Below are 20936 nucleotides of genomic sequence, written 5' to 3' on the forward strand. Positions count from 1 at the left end.
TTTTATAATTTACGTATAACAGCTTGATCTTGGATTACTCAAGTCTGGTTACTTTAAATCAATTATTCTAATTTTCTTTAAAATATTATAGAGTAGATTTGTGGCCAAAAAATCAATCAATTTTAAAACGTGTCATACACTTCATTTTAGGAAAAAATAACTTTGGAATATTTGTTTCAATTTAAAAATGAATAATTTAAAAACTCTTAATGATAGGAACCGTGCATTTGCTTAGTGTGCATTTTCATATTAATTTTTTGTACTGTATTTAGTTTAATGAACAGTTTTTGCACAATATAGTATTTCTAATGCCTGACAGTTTTTCACACTATATTTATTTACTTTTGCCTGTATTGTACCCATTTTCTTTCACTAGCCTCATTGATGGTATGAGCTCTTGATAGTTTTCTTCTCTTCAGGTGAGTAAGAAAATCCCTTTTCTGGAGGAAATATAGATGTACAGTGTTTCACTTCATATCAAGTACATACCCCACATTCTAGCAGTTATAAATCATGTTACTCTAAAGGGCTTTGAACATCAATGCAGTATTCAAACCAAGGAAATTAACTGAAATGAAGGATAATAGGGTGTCTGGCCGCATAACTTTGTTTTTGTTTCTTTCTAAAATCCTGTGAAGTCATTTGGGTAATTATATGGTGTAAGCTACAGTACAGTATTAATATCAAAGAGAAATACCTGTATCTTAGTTAATGATTTACAAAGACATTTTTTATAAAATAGTATACCAATGCATATTTAAAAAAAAATTAGAACTAAAAAGGAGAACTTTCCCTACTGGATTTTTTATGAATTGAAGGGAAAAGCTTAGTTAGAGAATTATAATATAAAAGAAAATTATACCTATAAACCTATCCATGAAAAATAGATATATACAGTATGAAAAGTGTGACATATTAAACAAATACATTGTATAATGGTGATGATTTCTTTAGCCGAATCCTTAAATGAGTAAATGTATGAATGTCTGAACAAGTGCGTATCTTGCCACACTTTTATACAGTGGTTAATATAAGAAATTTTAGAATAAAGTCTTGATTGTAAATTTACTTTTGAGAAACATAGTCGGTTCGTTTCTTCTTCCATTGCGCAAAAGAAGGCGTATTGGGAAAGCCTTTTAAGATTTTCCATAATTAGTCTTTAATTAGGAAATGTTTTATTCATTTTATCTTGTTTCAAGCAATGAATGCCTGTCTGGTCTTCAGCTGCCGGCTCTCAGCTTAATTTGTTGGACAGAAACTTCAAAGTTTATTTAATTTCTTATCCCTAATCTGGATATTAATCTCTGGCACCATCGTTCAATTAGTTCTTCAAGTATGTTACATAGGATTCTTCATAAATCAGTTCATCCATTACACATACATCTTCCCAGACTGTACCATCATATAGGCAGTAACAGGTATCCAGGGTTAATTTTAACAATCAAGCCTTCTCCATCATAAGGCACTAGAAGTTTTCTTCATGCTGAGAGCAGATTGTGTGAAATGATCTTCCTGATCAGGCACTTGAATCTGTCGAACTTCAGAAGTTCACACTTTTTGTAAATGCTTTTCTGTTGAGAAGGTTGAAATAAATGCCGTTTTACAGTTTATATATGACAGATCTATTTTAACATTGTTACAGATCTTGAAATATTTCGTATTTTTTATTCATTACTTGTACTGAGTTTATTTGTTATTTCCTTATTTCCTTTCTTCACTGAGCTACTTTCCCTCTTGGAGCCCTTGAGCTTGTAGCAGTCTGCTTTTCCAAACAGTTTTATATCTGGGCTAATAATAATATTAAAAAAAACTGTTATGGAGCTTACACCTCAGGTAAAGCTAAGATTGGCACTTAACAGTATTACAAGAATTTCAATCTTCTTGTTTTAACACTTTCCTTTTGTGGGTAAGATTTCTGATGAGTGATTTCATTCTCTTCCATTTTCAAAATTTTAAATAAGCCTGAAAGCCATATGGTCCAGCTTCTCATCAATCACTCTTCTCTTCAATATTTTGGGTATTTCATGTCTAATGTCTTGCCTTATGTATATCTCTCTTCTTATCCCCAAGTACTTCAATCTATTCTCTAGTATTTGAAATTATTATTTCTCTGCTGCTTTCACATCAGTATGAGATTCTTCACAATGCAATCCAAGCAGGACTTTATTCCTTTTGTATTTGTGCCTTTGCGGACTCTGCGCTAATTCCTTATCTTGTGGCCTTGTGCCAGCTTTATACACAGGCACAAACTACAAGTCACAAATGTTTCCATGTCTTTATTGCGTGCTACAGTACCATCTACCAAAATCTATATATTCACATTCCACTATCCCTATTGCTTCTATCCTTACTGTACAATACCCTCTTCCAATCTCATGATCCAATGTGTCTATAAGGTAATAGTTTTTTCTTCCTATGGGTTTGCTACACTCGTCTAAAGGAAAGACACTCGATCTTGAAACTCGAATTACTGGTGATTATTATAAAACATTAAATGTTATTGCTTTCGTCATATAAATTGCATCAATGACTTCCTCCCCCAAAAATATTGTATTCTATTTTATATACTGATTACAACAAAGTGCTTCAGTGGGTTAAATGTACAAAAAGAAAGTCCATGCTCATTAGGTAGGTAAATTCTATATCTAAATCATTAATCAAAGAGACAATAGACTAACTGTTACTATGACAACACACAAAACCATTTAATATTAGTTACATTAAAAGATTTCCCTAAAGCCATTAAACGCAAAAGGAGACTGAAAGATACTAACTTCTGGAGTCTTATCTGGAGCAATGGCCTGGGCAACAGCAGCTTCAGTTTCTTCTGCTACATTCTCGACGTGATTTTTGCTTGGAGTTCGTGACAATACTGTTTGTCGTATGTGCTACAAATAGAATTAAAACAGTGAATTAATGATGCATGAATAATAAAAATATTCTAACGCTGAAATTGTAATACATTAATTGTTATCAAAACATTGAACTTACTGAAAATTTCATACAGACCTATAAGGTGGGATGCTTCCCTTTTTTTTGACAGATCAAGAATAGATACCCTACAAATAAAACCCTTTATCCAGCTTTATACCCACCTAAATTTCTACTTGCTTACATTACCCAAAACCTATTTTCAACCATAAGATGACCGTAATCAATTGACAGAGATTCAACTGAAGAAAATGAAAAGTTCTGACAGAAAATTACAGTACTGTAGTTCAATAAAAGTTCAAATAAAGAGAGTAACATGCAGTAGTACCTTAGTTTACTTGTAACTGAATAGTGTACGAGGAAATTGGTGTACAAGTATAAAAAATCAAATTGGTTCATGAGCATTGTATTAGTTTGCGAGTAAAATTTCCCTCCGTATAAGAATTTTTTGTGGGCAAGTACTAATGAGACTAGCACACAATGTGCAGAAATCAGTTACTCTGTACCCATATGTAACCTACACAATGTTCACAGGCTTTTTACGCCATTTTGTTTTATATTGGGTCCCAACCTCCTGTTGCTTGAAGCCTAAATTTTTCTCTCCAAGCAGCACTAGTAGAAGAATTGTCTTTCCCGTGTCTTTGGAATTATTTTTTTGTACAGTTGGGACCATACACTCTTTGTAAGAGTTGAGATCGCTACTGTTCATCATAAAGACATTTTGAGCAGCGTTTCAAAATCAAAAGTATCATAACAATGGCCTCCAAGATGATTAGGAAAAAAGGTAGGAAGAAAAATATTATTTTTGTGGCTGACCTGCAAAAACTGTACATTTGTCCTGCGACATCCACAATTAGTACAGTTACAAATCTGAACAATAAAGAAGATATCAAAGCATTAGATGATGAGGAACCAGTGATGACAATGATGAGTCAATTGCAAAATATTCTAAACGCTGAAAGGTTTCTGCTTATCTGAATTGATGAGGTGACATGATTACTGAAAACACTATTTGAGAAAAAAACAATACAGTAGTACTGGAACTGAATAAGGTGCAGTATCAAGAGAAGACAAAGGAGATTTTCAACTGAGGAGGAGAGACAGGATGACAAACTTCAAGCTTCACATGAAATTAGGTAATGTTAAGAATGTGTTAAACCCTAAAAATATTTAAAGAAACGCATCACCCACATAAGGCTTTAGTATGGAAACGTCGGACATCTTCAAAAACACAAAATAACACAGAGCAAAGCAAAATACGTCTGACCAACGCTGGTGCTATGGAGGAATGAGTTAGGGGGGTGGGGAGGTGTAGGGGTGGGGAAGAATAGTCGTAGTAGGAGACAGCAGACGGGTGTAGGACGGCACCTCGTTGTTCCGGGGGATGTTGATGAGGGAGAGGTCTAATTGGTGAGGGACCTATGGTCGTGGTTCTATCACGCCCCAGTTTACTATACCGACACTCATAGAGTGAGCGAGCTGGGTTTATTCCTGGCATTCCATGCACCCTTTTTTCTCTGGTATATTTAGCAATAACTATGCCTTAGAAATGGTGCTAGAGCAGCATTTCACTGGGCGAAACAGGTTCCTCGCCCAGAAATAGATTTTCCCTTCGTCAAAATCCCTTTTATACATGATATGTCCCATTTCAATGAAATCTTAAAGAATAGGAAAAAGCAGTTATGTCTAGATAGGTTCAATGTCAAAATGAACTAAAGTGTAAAAAAAAAGACAACATAGTGTGCAGGAAGCATAATTCAAGTGCTTCAGTTAGTGATAGAGAAGGTCATTCAAGAGTAAAAACTCCCAATAAAGTTCTAAAGTAGAGAGATTCTCCCTCCAAGTGGTAACACCCTCCTATTCTCTCACCTCCCTCGCAAAAGCCACAAGACACCTCTAAAAGGTAGTTTGAGTTAATTTGTCAACATTTCTAAATTTTATTGTCAAATATTAATTTGTGTTCATTTCTGCTATTAGGGGTTATAATTTGTTCAATAAATTACATTACAAACTTTTATAAATAAATGTACTGTGCAGTGTACTATATATATGAGTATTTATGGACGTGTGGAACACATCGAGTGTATTTCCTTTATTTATGGGAAAAATTGTTTTAGTTTACAAGCATTTTAGTTTGAGAACTTGCTCCCCCAGCAAATCAAATTCATAAACCAAAGTACCACTGTATGCTCTTCTAATTGTTGAGCGTACATTCACAACGTCAAGTGGGTTACAACAAATTAGGTAAAATCTGGAAAGTATGAAATCAGTAGAAACTAGAAATAGACAATAAGGCATACTGTACTATAATAATGTCAGGTCTTTTGTCATCATCCCAATCAACATGAATATTCTTACATCAATTCCCTTTTTAGGGTTAGAAATCCCTGTATTATTTAAAATAATTTCCACAAATTTAATAACATAATAATCTCTACCTTCTCAAAACACAGGACACTAAAAAATTTTTGCATACTTTCAAAAGGATATTATATAAAAATATTTTAAGCATAAAAATATATCTCACCTGTTTCAACATGTGTTGGTCCATAGTATGTTTTGCATCATATTGATGGACAGACGGAGGAGCATGAGGAAGGAACGTTGGAGGGGTGCCTTGTAACATGGGATGTCCAAGTGGTAATGGTGAAGAGTGTGTTCTGCTTAGTGGGCGCTGCATGGTACGACTCGGCCGGACCTGAAATTCCGAGTACTGTGACGGAGGGATAAAGTAATCTTTAAGTTTATATCCAAAATAAATGACAAAGCCATCCACAAATAAATTTCCTTTATCAAAAAAAGGGCGGATAGAAATAATTTTACTTCTGAACACAAAAACTATCTTTCTGTAACAGAGGGATGAGGTAATCTTTAAGTTTATATTCAAAATAAATGACAAAGCCAGACATAAATAAAATTTATTGACAAAAGAAGGGTGACACTAAAATAAGTTTGCTTCTTACTACATAAAATGTTTTCATTATAATAAATCAAAATACCATGTACTAACACTGAAAATAAAGTTATGGACCACAAGTAAATGAAAATAAGCATGCACAGGAAAGAAACCAATTTAAAAAATTTCTAATTCTAAACTAAATTGTAATCATATCCGTTGCTGTAAGAAAACTCAAAATGAGTGGGGAAAGGAAGAGAGCTAAACATTTACCTGTGCATCTGAGGGTATTACAGTGTGTGGATAAATGCCTCCTTGCATGATTCCTCCACCAGGACTAGTATCCATTGCTGTTACCACCTGCTGTCGACCAATGCTGGGAGCGCCCGTACTGTAACCCTCACCATCTATAACTAAAGAGATTAAAAAACAATTCTCGTAAGTAAAGTCCAATTTTAAAAGAAGAATCTTTTACAAAAATCAATTACTAGTCAGTAAACCGCAGCCAGAAAAATTTGCAAAACAATAACCTTTATATAGATATATGGCAGATGGTCATCAACTAAATTTCTTTTACAGTATATACATAATTTTAATAATTTTGATAATTATCACAATTCAAATCATTTTAATAATTTTGATAATTATTATAATTTACATCAAGTGCTATAAAAATTTGTGCTGTACCTGGTAATGTTGGATAATATGGCAAATTTGGCGAGAGTACATGGCCAGTGAGCGTCATCCCTAAGTGAGGATTGACCGGTGTGCGCATCTCGGCTTCAGATACTATCGGCAGTTTCATCCCCTCCTGCAAAGAATGGAATATATAATTTTAGGTAACAAATAAAAAAAACAAAATCTGTAACTGATCTTATAAATGTAACTTTTCCAAAGAAATATGCCATAAAGGCATACTCTACATAAGAACAATACTGCACTGTACATCCAAGTTCAAACATTTATACATGCTTCAATTCAGTAAAATATCAAAGAAGAAAAACGAGGCAACATTTTTTGTTTTCATCATCTCAGTTCTTAAATAAGCTGCTCTCTGAGGAAATGAGAGCATTAGCATAAAGCCAACTAACTAAGATAATTATAAGATTTTCTAAATCTTACATATTTTTTAATACAAAGGCTATATTTGAAAATCTGATTTATAAAACAGAAAATAATAGTTGCATATGCCATCTCAAACAATAATATTTAATATACTGTATTAGCATTACAGAATCACAATGAAATGAGACAAGTTTGCATTATTTGCATCTCCAGAGGGATCTCTAAGTCAAATTACAGAAATATAAAAATAATAAGACATGGAGAAAATTAAGACAATAATAAGAGTACAGTCATCCTACACTTGTCAATGTTGAATCCAATTATATATAAACATAAGAGAATATTAACCTCCAACTATTGAGGTCATGCAGTACGAAATGCTACAAATCTCATTAGGCGTTATCAAAAAATATTGAATTTTTTCATAATCTCCATTTCAGTATACTGTATACAAATTTCATGTGAAATTTTCTCAGTGTTCAAAAAGGGTCTTGAAGACACAACCACAGACATTCTACGCCATATACAATAATTGTACCATTACACCTCATACTTTCATTATAAAAGCAAGCATTACTGTATTACAATTACAGAATTTCTAAAGCTGGTGTAAATATAAAACATAAAAAGGTAGCTACACATATACCTGAGAGGATAAAAGCTGCAAATAACTATGCATATGCATTGTATGATTATAAAAAAGTATAAAATGGTGGCAAATGAGCCCGATGAATCAGCTCTGGCTGTCTGCCACACTCGTGACATTCTGACAAAACTTTCCCATTCAAGTTTGTGTCTCCTCCTACACCTCAATGTTGAATTAACACCCACATGATGTCTTTGGGGCTTTGATTTGGCTCTTGTCCTTCTTTGCTTTTGGCACTGCTTGGGATGAAGTATTTATCCCTTATTCATATGCAGCATTATTATAATTGTGGCATTCACCTCACGCAACTAGCTATACTAGAGCTAAACTTCAACTATCATGAGATGTAGCACTTTTTTAAGAGTCGAGAGATCAAAGGGAATGCACATTTCAAAGAAAATCCCAAAAGACGCAGGAGACTATGATACCATTTATATCATTAATGGAATTAGAATTAGTCTCTTAAAAGTAAGATTTTCCTTAGGAACAGTTCCCTTTAAATCTAATAAGATTAATTAGGTCTTCTCAAACAGTCTTGCTCTTCGGCCATGTTAAGGTTCACATAACTGTCACTGCATGCTCTTAAGATTGTCAAACAAAAGATAAAAACATGTAATACAAATACATATCAGGATTTCAGTATCATACCTATAAACCCCCCATAACAAATACAGTAGCAGTTGCTTCAAAAATAAATTACTATTTTGTATTACAAGTGATTGATTAGATTTAATAATGAATAACTATATATATAAATATATAAATATGTATATATATATATATATATATATATATATATATATATATGTGTATATATATATATATATATATATATATATGTGTGTGTAAGTATATATATATATATATATATATATATATATATATATATATATATAAATATATATATATATATGTGTGTGTGTACTGTATATATTTATATATATATATATATATATATATATATATATATATATATATATACAGTATATATATATATATATATATATATATATATATATATATATATATATATATATAATTAACAGAACTATCCAAAACAATAATTAAACTAAAAACCCAATATAGTAAACATAATCAGACCAAAATTTAGGATACAATAAAGATAGAAGCATCAAATTGATGAAAAGACTTGAAACCAGGGCACCAACAGATATTTGGATTAACATATGAAAATGGAAATATCATCAACAAAAGAGATGGAGAGATAAAAATACCCGATTTCTATACAATGCTATACAATCATGATTTAAGTAATAACTATGCCAATAGAAATAATGAAACATCTGAACTGGTACAAAATAAAACAAAAAGCATTTAAAAGGCATGAAAAGAGACAAAGCAGCAGGAGAAGATGGCCTAACAATTGATTTAATAATAGATGGAGGAAATTTCATAGTAAAACTCACTGAACTTTACCCAAATGTTTGCAAGACTGCTCTATACCTATAGCATAGAAAAACTTTATTATTATACTGTATTAATTTACAATAAGGGAGATAAAAAAAAATGAAACGTGACTGCTCAATGTTTACTCTCAGTAATATATAAAAACTATTTACAAAGATCATATCGGGTGGAATAGAAAGACAGCTAGACTTTAAATTTACAAAGATCATATCGGGTGGAATAGAAAGACAGCTAGACTTTAAATTTACAAAGATCATATCGGGTGGAATAGAAAGACAGCTAGACTTTAATCAACCAAAAGAGCGGGCAGGTTTTAGAAGCAGGTATTCAACAACTGTCCACATCTATGTAATTAATCAGGTAATGGAAAAATCAACAGAGTACGGCAAAGCACTATGTATGGCACTTATAGACCATGAGAAAGCTTTTGATTCTATCAAAACTTCAGCAGTAAGGAAAACCCAACAAACACAAAGAAAAGATGAATATCATGTTAACACACTTGAAGATATCTAAACAGAAAGTACAGAAATCTTAAAACGACATAAAGATAGAGACAAAAATTCTGATTGAGAAATGGAGTTAGACATAGACCCCATCTCTCCTAAATTATTCACAGTATGCCTAAAAAAGGTTTTAGGACTTTAAATTGGGAAAATTTACGAATTAACATTAATGGAGAATACCTTAATAACTTAAGGTTTGCAGATGACATAGTTCTATTTAATGAAATATGGGAGGAGTTGAAAAAGATGATAGAATATTTGAATAGAGAAATAAGATCTGTGATACTGAAAATTAATCAGTAAAACTAAGATAATGTTTGATGAAAATGCAGAGACAATACATAAGAGTTATGGACGAACCTCTAGAGATTATTAATGAATATACATACTTAGGACAGACAGTAAGCATTTCCCTACAGCATGAGACGGAAATTAAAAAAAAGATAAAGATGGGATGGAGAGCTTTTGTTAACAAAATGAGATTATGAAAATTAAAAAGTCACTTTCTCTAAAAATTTAAGTATTTAATCAAATGGTCCTACTAGTATTAACTTAGACATCTGGAACTTGGAGCCTTAATGAAGCCTTAGAACATAAGTTAGTTACAACTCCTTTGACTAACCAGACAGTACTACATTGGATCCCTCTCTCTGGTTACAACTAATTTTCCTTTGCCTACACATACATCGAGTAGCCTGGCATATTCTCTCTACATTCTCTTTTGTCCTGACAGCACTAAGATTACTAAATAATTCTTCTTCGCTCAAGGGGTTAACTACTGCACTGTATTTGTTAAGTAGCTACTTTACTCTTGGTAAGGGCAAAAGAAACTCTTTAGCTATGATATGCAGTTCTTCTAAGGGCACTCCAAAATCAAAGCATTGTTCTCTGGGCTTGGGTAGTGCCATAGCCTCTGTACCATGGTCTTCCACCATCTTGGGGTAGAGTTCTTTACCTTGAGGGTACACTCGGGCACACTTTTCTATCTTGTTTCTTTTTGCCTTGTATTTTAAATTTTTATAGTACATTTATGATAGATTCATTTTAATGTTATTACAGTTTTAAAATACTTTATTTTAACTGTTCATTACTTCTCTTCACTCTTGTAATGTTTATTCCCTTATTTCCTTTCCTCACTGAGCTATTTTTCCATGTTAGAGCCCTTGGCCTTATAGCATCCTGCATTTCCAACTAGGGTCGTAGTTTAGCCAGTAGTAATAATAATAATAAAAAATAATAATAATAATAATAATAATAATAATAATAATAATAATAATAATAGGCTAATAATAATAATAATAATAATAATAATAATAATAATAATAATAATAATAATGGGAATAATACTAATGAGAAAAAAGGAGCAACATGGATACAAAAGCAAAACAAAGTAGAGGATATTCTATCAACATGTACGAAAAAGAAATGGACATGGTCAGGACTTATAATGAGAATGACAAATAATAGATGGACATTAGAAATAATAGAATGGATCCATAGATATTGCAAAAGAAGGGAAGAAAAGACGTTGGATTGACAAACTAAGAAATTTTGCAGGTGTGGACTGGCACAGAAAAACGCAAGTGGAAGGAAATGCCTGATGCCTTTGTTCTGCAGTGGACTAATAATGGTTGCTGATGCTGATGATGATATATATATATATATATATATGTATGTATGTATGTATGTATGTATGTATGTATGTGTATATGTATATATATATATATATATATATATATATATACACACACACACACACACACACATATATATATATATATATATATATATATATATATATATATATATATATGTGTGTGTGTGTGTGTGTGTGTGTAGGCTATATATATTACCTTTCAAATAAAATAATGATCCTATGTTTAAACTAGCTTGAACATATGACAAGGAGATTAATTAAAGTTCTATCAGTCACTCCTCATATGGCCATTGCACTACTCGCTGGCACCCTTGCAAGACGATGACAAATTCTCTGGCATTCGTGACGTCACACATGACCAATGACACATATGACGTCACACGTGACCAGTGACATCCATATAATTAACTCCAAATGTTCCTGCTCAGGGTTCATTTAGGTATGCTGGCCTTGTGATAGCCCAACACCAGACAGGTGCCAAATAGCAGCTTCTATATTGTATATACTATTACGATTCAATTATAAGAGTGAAATATATGCGGATTTACATTTTTTCATTAAAATTTACTATGATTTTCCATAGATAAATCAACAGTATCTTACATTAATTGCGATAACACATGTAAAATTTCAGGCGTAATCTTCAAAAAAACTTTCAGCCTTTATGTAAAAAAAGCTGCCTCGACAGATAGGACTTTAGGACCTTAAAGATGGAGTCAGTATTTAGAATTAAGGATTCCATCATTAAATAGAAAAATAATCAATAATTTTCCCCAAACAACACATGCTCTATTACAAAATATTCTGAAGTCTTGAGAAACAAAAGTTAGTTATATTGCAACAAGACTATTATAGGAAACATAGTTATACAGTATTTTTATTGTATATGAAAGTAAGCTGTAATAAGGTCATGATTATTGTGCATTGCTGTGAATAAAAAAAGTTTTAAAAACTAAATGCTCCATTATCAATAAAAGGTTAATTCATTAACATCAGATATTTACTTAAATACTATAGGGGAAGTTTATGGATGTCAATTCACCATGTAAATATTGAAGGGCTAATAAGAAAATATCAATGCAATAATTAAATCTTTACAGGAACTAACCAATTGAAATTGGAGGTTATGCATAGTAATTAGTACATGCACAAGTAAAGTAATCACTTTATTTATGAGTAAACTAAAAAAAAAAGAGACTGATAAGATGTAAGAAGAATTTTCTACAGGTCTATAATGTTCTTTCTGTGGTGGCCGATGTAGTAACGTCCCTGACTGGTGAACGCCAAACTGGGGGTCGAGTCCCGCTCAAACTCGTTAATTTCTTTGGTCACTGCAACCTGACCATCTTATTGGTCTGTCTGCTGATTCATCAGCTGTCATATCCTAATCCTCCTTGGTCCTAGCTTGGGTGAAGAGGGGGCTTGGGTGCTGATCATATGTATATAAGGTCAGTCTCTAGGGCATTGGCCTGCTTGATAGGACAATATCACTGTCCCTTGCCTCTGCCATTCATGAGAAGCCTTTAAACCTATGAGGTTGCTGTGGCCTGATTGGTAACGTCTCTGCCTGGTGTTTGCCGGACGCGGGTTCGAGTCCCGCTCAGACTCGTTAGTGCCATTAGTGTCTGCAACCTTAACATCCTTGTGAGCTAAGGTTGGGGGGTTTGGGGGAGCCTATAGGTCTATCTGTTGAGTCATCAGCAGCTACTGCCTGGCCCTCCCTGGTTCTAGCTTGGGTGGAGAGGAGGCTTGGGCGCTGATCATATGTATATAAGGTCAGTGTCTAGGGCATTGGCCTGCTTGATAGGACAATATCACTGTCCCTTGCCTCTACCATTCATGAGAAGCCTTTAAACCTTAAGTATAGCAACGGCTACTTATGAATGTGTACAGCTGGCATTCCGTTTAGCTAAGCCACTTTGAAGTGGTAGCGTATATTTAACGAGGAATTCTAAATTATTTGTTTATTGTAACTTCCTTCATTATACTTCAGTATTTTCTTGAAGGTTTTCTTTCCCCGTGTTCCTTCAATTAGTGTCAAGTGTACTTGGGGGTATAGAGTTTCTCAAAAATAAATGGAAAATATTTAAATTTGCAAAAACCTCAAAGTAAGTTTGACATTGACATAACATAAACTTTCGAAGTTCAAACCTGCAGCATATGTTTTTATGTTGAACAGGCTGACATAAGTCCCTCTTCATAGTTTATATATGGCAGGTGAATTATAACGTTGTTACTTATTTTAAGATATTTAATATTAATTATTCAACGATTCGCATGTAGTTAATTTCCTTACTTCCTTTCCTCACTGGGCTATTTTCCCAGTTGGAGCCCTTGGGCTTATTGAATCCTGCTTTCCAACTAGGGTTGTAGCTTAGCTAATAATAATGATAATAATAAAAATAATAATAATAAACATAGTTGCTTTTACACTATGAACTTGAAAATAGTTCCGCTATTTACTGCATGAAGTAGAATAAGTATTTGGAAATAAGTTTACGACATTTTACGTAGTTTGTAAACCTGTACGCAAACAATTGCGTGGCCATGATGAAAATAAATAATGAACCTTAACTTGATACAGATGAAAAATGATCCCAAGTCTATAATTGAATAAAACTGAACCAGCATCTTAATCTTAATAAATCATTCTTAGAGTTTAATTTCATGCTTGCTTTTGCTATACGAAACTATCAAGGAATATGTTCATGCTTGTTTCTGCTATACTAAAATGTCAATCAATCTGTTCATGAAGGCTTTTGCTATACAAAACTGCCAATCAACCTAGCATGCATGCTTTTGCTATACCAAACACTCAATCTATCTTTCATGCATGCCTCTGCCATGCCAAACTGTCAATCAATCTGTTCTGTTTGCTTCTGCTATACCAAACTGTCAATCAATCTGTCCATGCATGCTAACCTGTCAATCAATCTGTCCATGCATGCTAACCTGTCAATCAATCTGTCCATGCATGCTAGCCTGTCAATCAATCTGTCCATCCATGCTAACCTGTCAATCAATCTGTCCATGCATGCTAACCTGTCAATCAATCTGTCCATGCATGCTAACCTGTCAATCAATCTGTCCATGCATGCTAGCCTGTCAATCAATCTGTCCATCCATGCTAACCTGTCAATCAATCTGTCCATGCATGCTAACCTGTCAATCAATCTGTCCATGCATGCTAGCCTGTCATTCAATCTGTCCATCCATGCTAACCTGTCAATCAATCTGTCCATGCATGCTAGCCTGTCATTCAATCTGTCCATGCATGCTAGCCTGTCATTCAATCTGTCCATCCATGCTAACCTGTCAATCAATCTGTCCATGCATGCTAGCCAGTCAATCAATCTGTCCATGCATGCTAACCTGTCAATCAATCTGTCCATGCATGCTAGCCTGTCAATCAATCTATCCATCCATGCTAACCTGTCAATCAATGTCCATGCATGCTAACCTGTCAATCAATCTGTCCATGCATGCTAGCCTGTCAATCAATCTGTCCATCCATGCTAACCTGTCAATCAATCTGTCCATGCATGCTAGCCTGTCATTCAATCTGTCCATCCATGCTAACCTGTCAATCAATCTGTCCATGCATGCTAACCTGTCAATCAATCTGTCCATGCATGCTAGCCTGTCATTCAATCTGTCCATCCATGCTAACCTGTCAATCAATCTGTCCATGCATGCTAGCCTGTCATTCAATCTGTCCATCCATGCTAACCTGTCAATCAATCTGTCCATCCATGCTAACCTGTCAATCAATCTGTCCATGCATGCTAGCCTGTCATTCAATCTGTCCATCCATGCTAACCTGTCAATCAATCTGTCCATCCATGCTAACCTGTCAATCAATCTGTCCATGCATGCTAGCCTGTCAATCAATCTGTCCATCCATGCTAACCTGTCAATCAATCTGTCCATGCATGCTAGCCTGTCATTCAATCTGTCCATCCATGCTAACCTGTCAATCAATCTGTCCATCCATGCTAACCTGTCAATCAATCTGTCCATGCATGCTAGCCTGTCATTCAATCTGTCCATCCATGCTAACCTGTCAATCAATCTGTCCATGCATGCTAGCCAGTCAATCAATCTGTCCATGCATGCTAACCTGTCAATCAATCTGTCCATGCATGCTAGCCTGTCAATCAATCTATCCATCCATGCTAACCTGTCAATCAATGTCCATCCATGCTAACCTGTCAATCAATCTGTCCATGCATGCTTTTGCTATACTAAACTGTCAATCAATCTGTTCACGCATGCTTTTGCTATACCAAACAGTCAATCTATCTGTCATGCTTGCTTTTGTTACACCAAACTGTCAGAAAATCTGTCCATGCATGCCTTACTTGTCAATCAATCTGTCCATACATGCTTTTACTATACCAAGCAGTCAATCAATCTGCTCATGAGTGCTTCTGCTATACCAAACTCTCCATCTATCTTTTCATACATGCTTTTGTTATACCAAGCAGTCAATCAATCTGCTCATGAGTGCTTCCGCTATACCAAACTCTCCATCTATCTTTTCATACATGCTTTTGTTATACCAAACAGTCAATCAATCTGCTCATGAGTGCTTCCGCTATACCAAACTCTCCATCTATCTTTTCATACATGCTTTTGTTATACCAAGCAGTCAATCAATCTGCTCATGAGTGCTTCCGCTATACCAAACTCTCCATCTATCTTTTCATACATGCTTCTGCTATACCAAACAGTCAATCAATCTTCCGTGCATGCTTTTCCTATACCAAGCAGTCAATCTATCTGTTCACGAGTGCTTCTTCTGTATAAAACTGTCATTCAATCTGTCAATCTGTTTAACACCTAAAAACCACAAAGCCCACTGCTGTAGGCCTACTCACGGCTTGTGTGGAATGTGGAGGACGGCCAAGAGAGATGTTGGGCAGTGACGGCGAGGAGTACAGAGTCAGGTCAGAACAGGAGCCTTGACCACCACCGCCCAAAGCGTATGGAGAGCCACCGCCCTCTTCGTGGATGGGCGTCGACCCTGAGGAGGACCTCGATGCCGGCAGTCCATTTGGAGGGGAGCTCTGTCCGCTGTCGGGCGTTGATCCACTCTCGACTAAAGCATGTAAGAAAGACAGATGATTAGACTTTTCGATGTTTTGTCTAGCAAAGAAAATTCAAAATGACAGATCAATAATTATAAGACAAAGACATGTTCTTTCATTACAATTTCTTTCTCCCGTGTAAAGGATTACGAATAATAACTGAAAAACGAAAGATAAATAAAAAAGAAATAAAGAAACGACATCTATCAACGAAGTTGGACATTAACTTTATTCTCTGTCTAACAGAAGAGCAACAGGAGATGGTAAACATCTGCCAATGGCAATTACAATAAGTGATCAAATAAACATTCAATTTTTTTCACAAACAGTATAAACCTTATGAATTCTTTAAAGATATATGCATGAAATTAGCTATAATATTAGTAAAATTTACATAATTCCAATAGATGACCATAATCCATTAAATAAAAGTGATTGATTCTAGTACATCGCAATTATTTTTTAGAAAAAAGGCACTGTTGTAAAAATCCAACCTTCATAATAATACACCTAACATATATGAATGATGAAAATAACCTACTTCACAGAGATAATGAGTGAAAAAGAGAATATTCAATTGTGTATCTCTCAGCAGTGATAATTATTTTTTTTCAAATAAGCACAGAAAATTATTCATCTGGTTATAACATATAAGGATAAAAATAACCTATTTTACAGATAATTAGCGAAGAAAAACATATTCAATTGTGTATCTTTCAGCTCTGATAATTGATTTCTTCAAATGAGCACAGAAAATTCATCAACTATAGTCCATTTCTTTTAGCGAGTCATATTTGTACCGACTCGCAGCGGTGCCCTTTTAGCTCGGAAAAGTTTCCTGATCGCTGATTGGTTGGACAAGATAATTCTAACCAATCAGCGACCAGGAAACTTTTCCGAGCTAAAAGGGCACCGTTGCGAGTCGGTGCAAATATGACTCGCTAAAAGAAATGGACTATAGTTACTCTATTTTCATGAAATTCTAGGCAAAATTTTCCTTATTAAATGATACGTTTAATTCCAAGAAAGGCCTTTTCATACACAACTTGAGTAGCCTTCACGATATATTCTGGATTTTGGAAAAATTTTTTTTTACTTGTAATAAGGTCACAACCATCAATAATTACGTATGAATGAAAATTTAAATGGTGAAATTTTGAAAATAATAAATTAATCTTCATAGTTAATAAATCAAAGCAATATCATATTTAACGTCTATAAGTATTACTGTATGGTTTTACCAGTCATTAAATGCATATAGGGAAAGATACAAAAACATAAGTGAAAGTGTGAAATTCATTACTATCTAACAAGAAAGGACAACGTAACTTTAACCTAAACTACTCTGCATTGCACTCCAGCGGAATGTAAAAAACACTTGTTATATAGAGATTTAAGAGACCGGAATTATAATGATGAAGCAGTTAAAAGTATTTCGTACAAGTGATTTAAAAAACAAAACTATGTTCAGTTCACCTATATAAAATCAGAAAATGAACAGTTATTTTCTACAATCAAATGCATTAAAAAGACATTATATATTGAAATAGAAATAGAGACATAAAGTGGATTGTAGAACAGAAAGTCAAGAAACTTAGAAGAAAGTAATGATCATATACATATATTTGATAAGATAAACCTCGTCGGGCCTAAGGCCGAGTTACATCCATAAGCATAAAGCTTTGCTGAAGATCAAGACCAAAAGCTTATAAAGCTTTGCTTAGAACCTTGAACTAAAGCTTAGCTGAAGCTCTAGGACTAAAAAAAAAAAAAAGGAAATGAAGCCCTAGGACAGAAGCATTTCTTACACGAGGCTGAGTCTTTGCTTAAAGGCCTCCCCTCAAAATCCTTCCACAGCCTCTCCTACCTGTGTATGTCTGGCGTCTTTTGATAGGGCCCGGTGGACGGTCTTTTCGCCGAACCAATGGCGAAGGGCGGCGTTCATTGCTGACTCTCTGCTTGTGTCTTGCCTTCAGGCATATGTTGGGCTCGGATGCTATAATTATCGGGGGGGTTAGTTGTCAGTAAACAATGTTAGTGGCACGCCAAAAAAAAAAAAAAAAAAAAAATTGGTCAAATCAAAACACTATTAAAAGTACTCCACTACTATTACTACTACTACTACTACTCACTACTATTACTACTACTACTAGTAATACTATTACTGCTGGAACACGTCACTGAAGAGTGTGGTACTCGATTTTCATAAAAGGTAGGCAGCATATATAAAGATTATGAATATAGTTTATAGTGTTCTTACCGGTTAAAGTAATTGTTTACCGGACTACGCTCTCCATATACTGCCAAATTATGCTAAGCTATTGTTTTCCTCTATTACTTTTTCATAATTTAAAACAATCGCCACATGGGAAACAAGTTAAAATTATAAAATAAAAAACCTAACATGGTTTCCTCACAAAACGACCTGGAACTGACATCGTGAGTGAGGAAACCAGGCTAGTTTTTTAGTAATTATAGTTTTTTTTCTTATAATTTTAATTTGTTTCCCACGTGGCGAATTGTTTTAAATTATGAAAAAGTAATAGAGGAAAACCATATATTTGCATAATTTGGCAGTATATGGAGAGCGTGGTCTTTTAAACAAATACCCTGGTTACAAGAGCAAATGAGATATGGTTTGACGAATGTTACATATTAATGTAGAATCAATATGGAGAAGAATACTTACATAAAGAAGTTTCCTATAAATAATAAGCAAAATCCAGTCGTAATTTATCTAAAGAACACCGTTAATTGAATAATAAAATAGGATAAGAATATTCGGAAGCTGATAACTATTTAAAATAATAAAATCGCTTCTGTTAATCTGTATTTTCAACTCATTTACCAACATTTTCAGGATAAAAAATCATTTAGAGAAATATTGGACTCTGATATTCACGTTTTCTATGAAACTGCAATTGTGATATATAAAAAAAAAATCTTACAAACAAAAAGGCAATAGGCCCTGCAGAGAGTAGGGTTCCCCTGCTATATAGGACCAGAAAAGCAGCCCTTAAAGTTAAATCAAGTATAAGCGAAAGAAAGAAAAAAAAAGAAAATGGAAAATTGAAACTGGATTCACATTTTGCGAGGAAATATCTATAATGATTTGAATTACAAATTCATATGGATTGTCTTTTCATTATGAATTCGGGCTGTATATAGCGCTTAGGCCTATAAGGCAAGATCAGGGCAATGGGAGAAAATCCTATAGTTAATAAAAATAGAACTTAGGAGGTTACAGAGGGATAAAAAAGGAAGCGGGGACGGAAGTAGAAGGATATAAAAAAAAAAAAAAAAAAAAAAAAAAAAAAAAAAAAAAAAAAAAAAAAAAAAGTTGACTACAGTACACCGCTCGTGAAGCTTATCCCGTACGGAGGCAAATGTATATGATATTGATAAGAATAATTACGGAAAAATGAGGGTGTCACTAATCAACAGTGGGGCATACTATTGTTAGTTGAGAATCAGTGAATAAATAAAAGGAAGTTAGATTTATCACTCACCATAACATAACATTTAACACGAAGCAAATTATACATACATACATATATACTGTGTGTATATATATATATATATATAATTTTGTATATATATACATATAAACATATATATATATATATATATATATATATATATATACACACACACATATATATATATATATATATATATATACACACACACACACACACACATATATATATATATATATATATATATATATATATATATATATATCTAAATATATATATCTATATATATTTATTTATATATACATATATATATATATATATATATATATCTATATATATCTATCTATATATATATCTATCTATATATATATAGATATATATATATTTATATATATATATATACTGTATATATAGATATATATATATATATATATACACACACACACATAATGTATGTGTGCGTTTGTATTCCCAAACCCATAGTCTTTTCTTAACGCAATAAGGGACTTACAACAACAGTCAAGATGCCTCTTCATATTCCTATCATCCATAGATAATAAAAGAATAGGGTGGAGGGGGGGGGGGGTTATTGAGGAGGGGGTATTGAGGAAGGGGTACACAATCAATGTTCCATCAATTTCTAACATCTGGCAGTCTTTTGGCCAGTGGAGAGAATCAACACTAATCTAGTTCTAATGATCTATTTTTTTTAATTGGAGTACATAAAAACATTCTACCCAGAGCAGTTGTAATACCAAAACGATTGTAGTGTTTCGTTAATAAATCTCATCTATTTGAATAAACAGCGTTTAATTTATTTGTTTTCATATTTGGTACATGTAAAGTCAAATAAAAATAGGCTTTGAATATCCATCATAGCGTAGAAGCTAACTTATAATTTACGTATTTTCTTAAAAAAAAAAAAAAAAAAAATTTTGTAATTTAGTATTTCACGATTGTAAGTACAAACATGCATAAATTAATCTGAAACATGTAATTTCGGAAACGTCATAAACATTTAAAGATGAATTAAAAAGAAAACATAAAAATAGGTTGACAAGTCTAACAAACATACAAACATCACATATAAACTCGCACCATCACCTTATATAAATACTTTTACATACAAAAATACTTACATCTCTTGCACAAGATGAATCTCAAATAGATAAAAATACTTGGAATACATCTCTTGCACAAGATGAATCCAAAATAGATAAAAATACTTAGAATACATC

At 33.4% G+C, this 20936-nt stretch overlaps 1 protein-coding gene across 1 annotated transcript in view; it reads right to left on the bottom strand.

The window, feature by feature from the left end:
• Positions 1-20936, bottom strand: part of HDAC4 (histone deacetylase 4) — a 57245-nt gene that overhangs the window by 21533 nt on the left and 14776 nt on the right. The window contains exons 5-10 of the mRNA XM_068376473.1: positions 18087-18215; positions 16010-16230; positions 6515-6638; positions 6101-6240; positions 5459-5644; positions 2775-2888 (exon numbers count right to left, since the gene is read on the bottom strand). Of these exons, the coding sequence (XP_068232574.1) occupies positions 2775-2888; positions 5459-5644; positions 6101-6240; positions 6515-6638; positions 16010-16230; positions 18087-18215 (914 nt within the window). The remainder of the gene's footprint in view (positions 1-2774; positions 2889-5458; positions 5645-6100; positions 6241-6514; positions 6639-16009; positions 16231-18086; positions 18216-20936) is intronic.

Source organism: Palaemon carinicauda, chromosome 7, assembly GCF_036898095.1.
Source record: "Palaemon carinicauda isolate YSFRI2023 chromosome 7, ASM3689809v2, whole genome shotgun sequence".
In the NCBI taxonomy this organism is placed as follows: domain Eukaryota; kingdom Metazoa; phylum Arthropoda; class Malacostraca; order Decapoda; family Palaemonidae; genus Palaemon; species Palaemon carinicauda.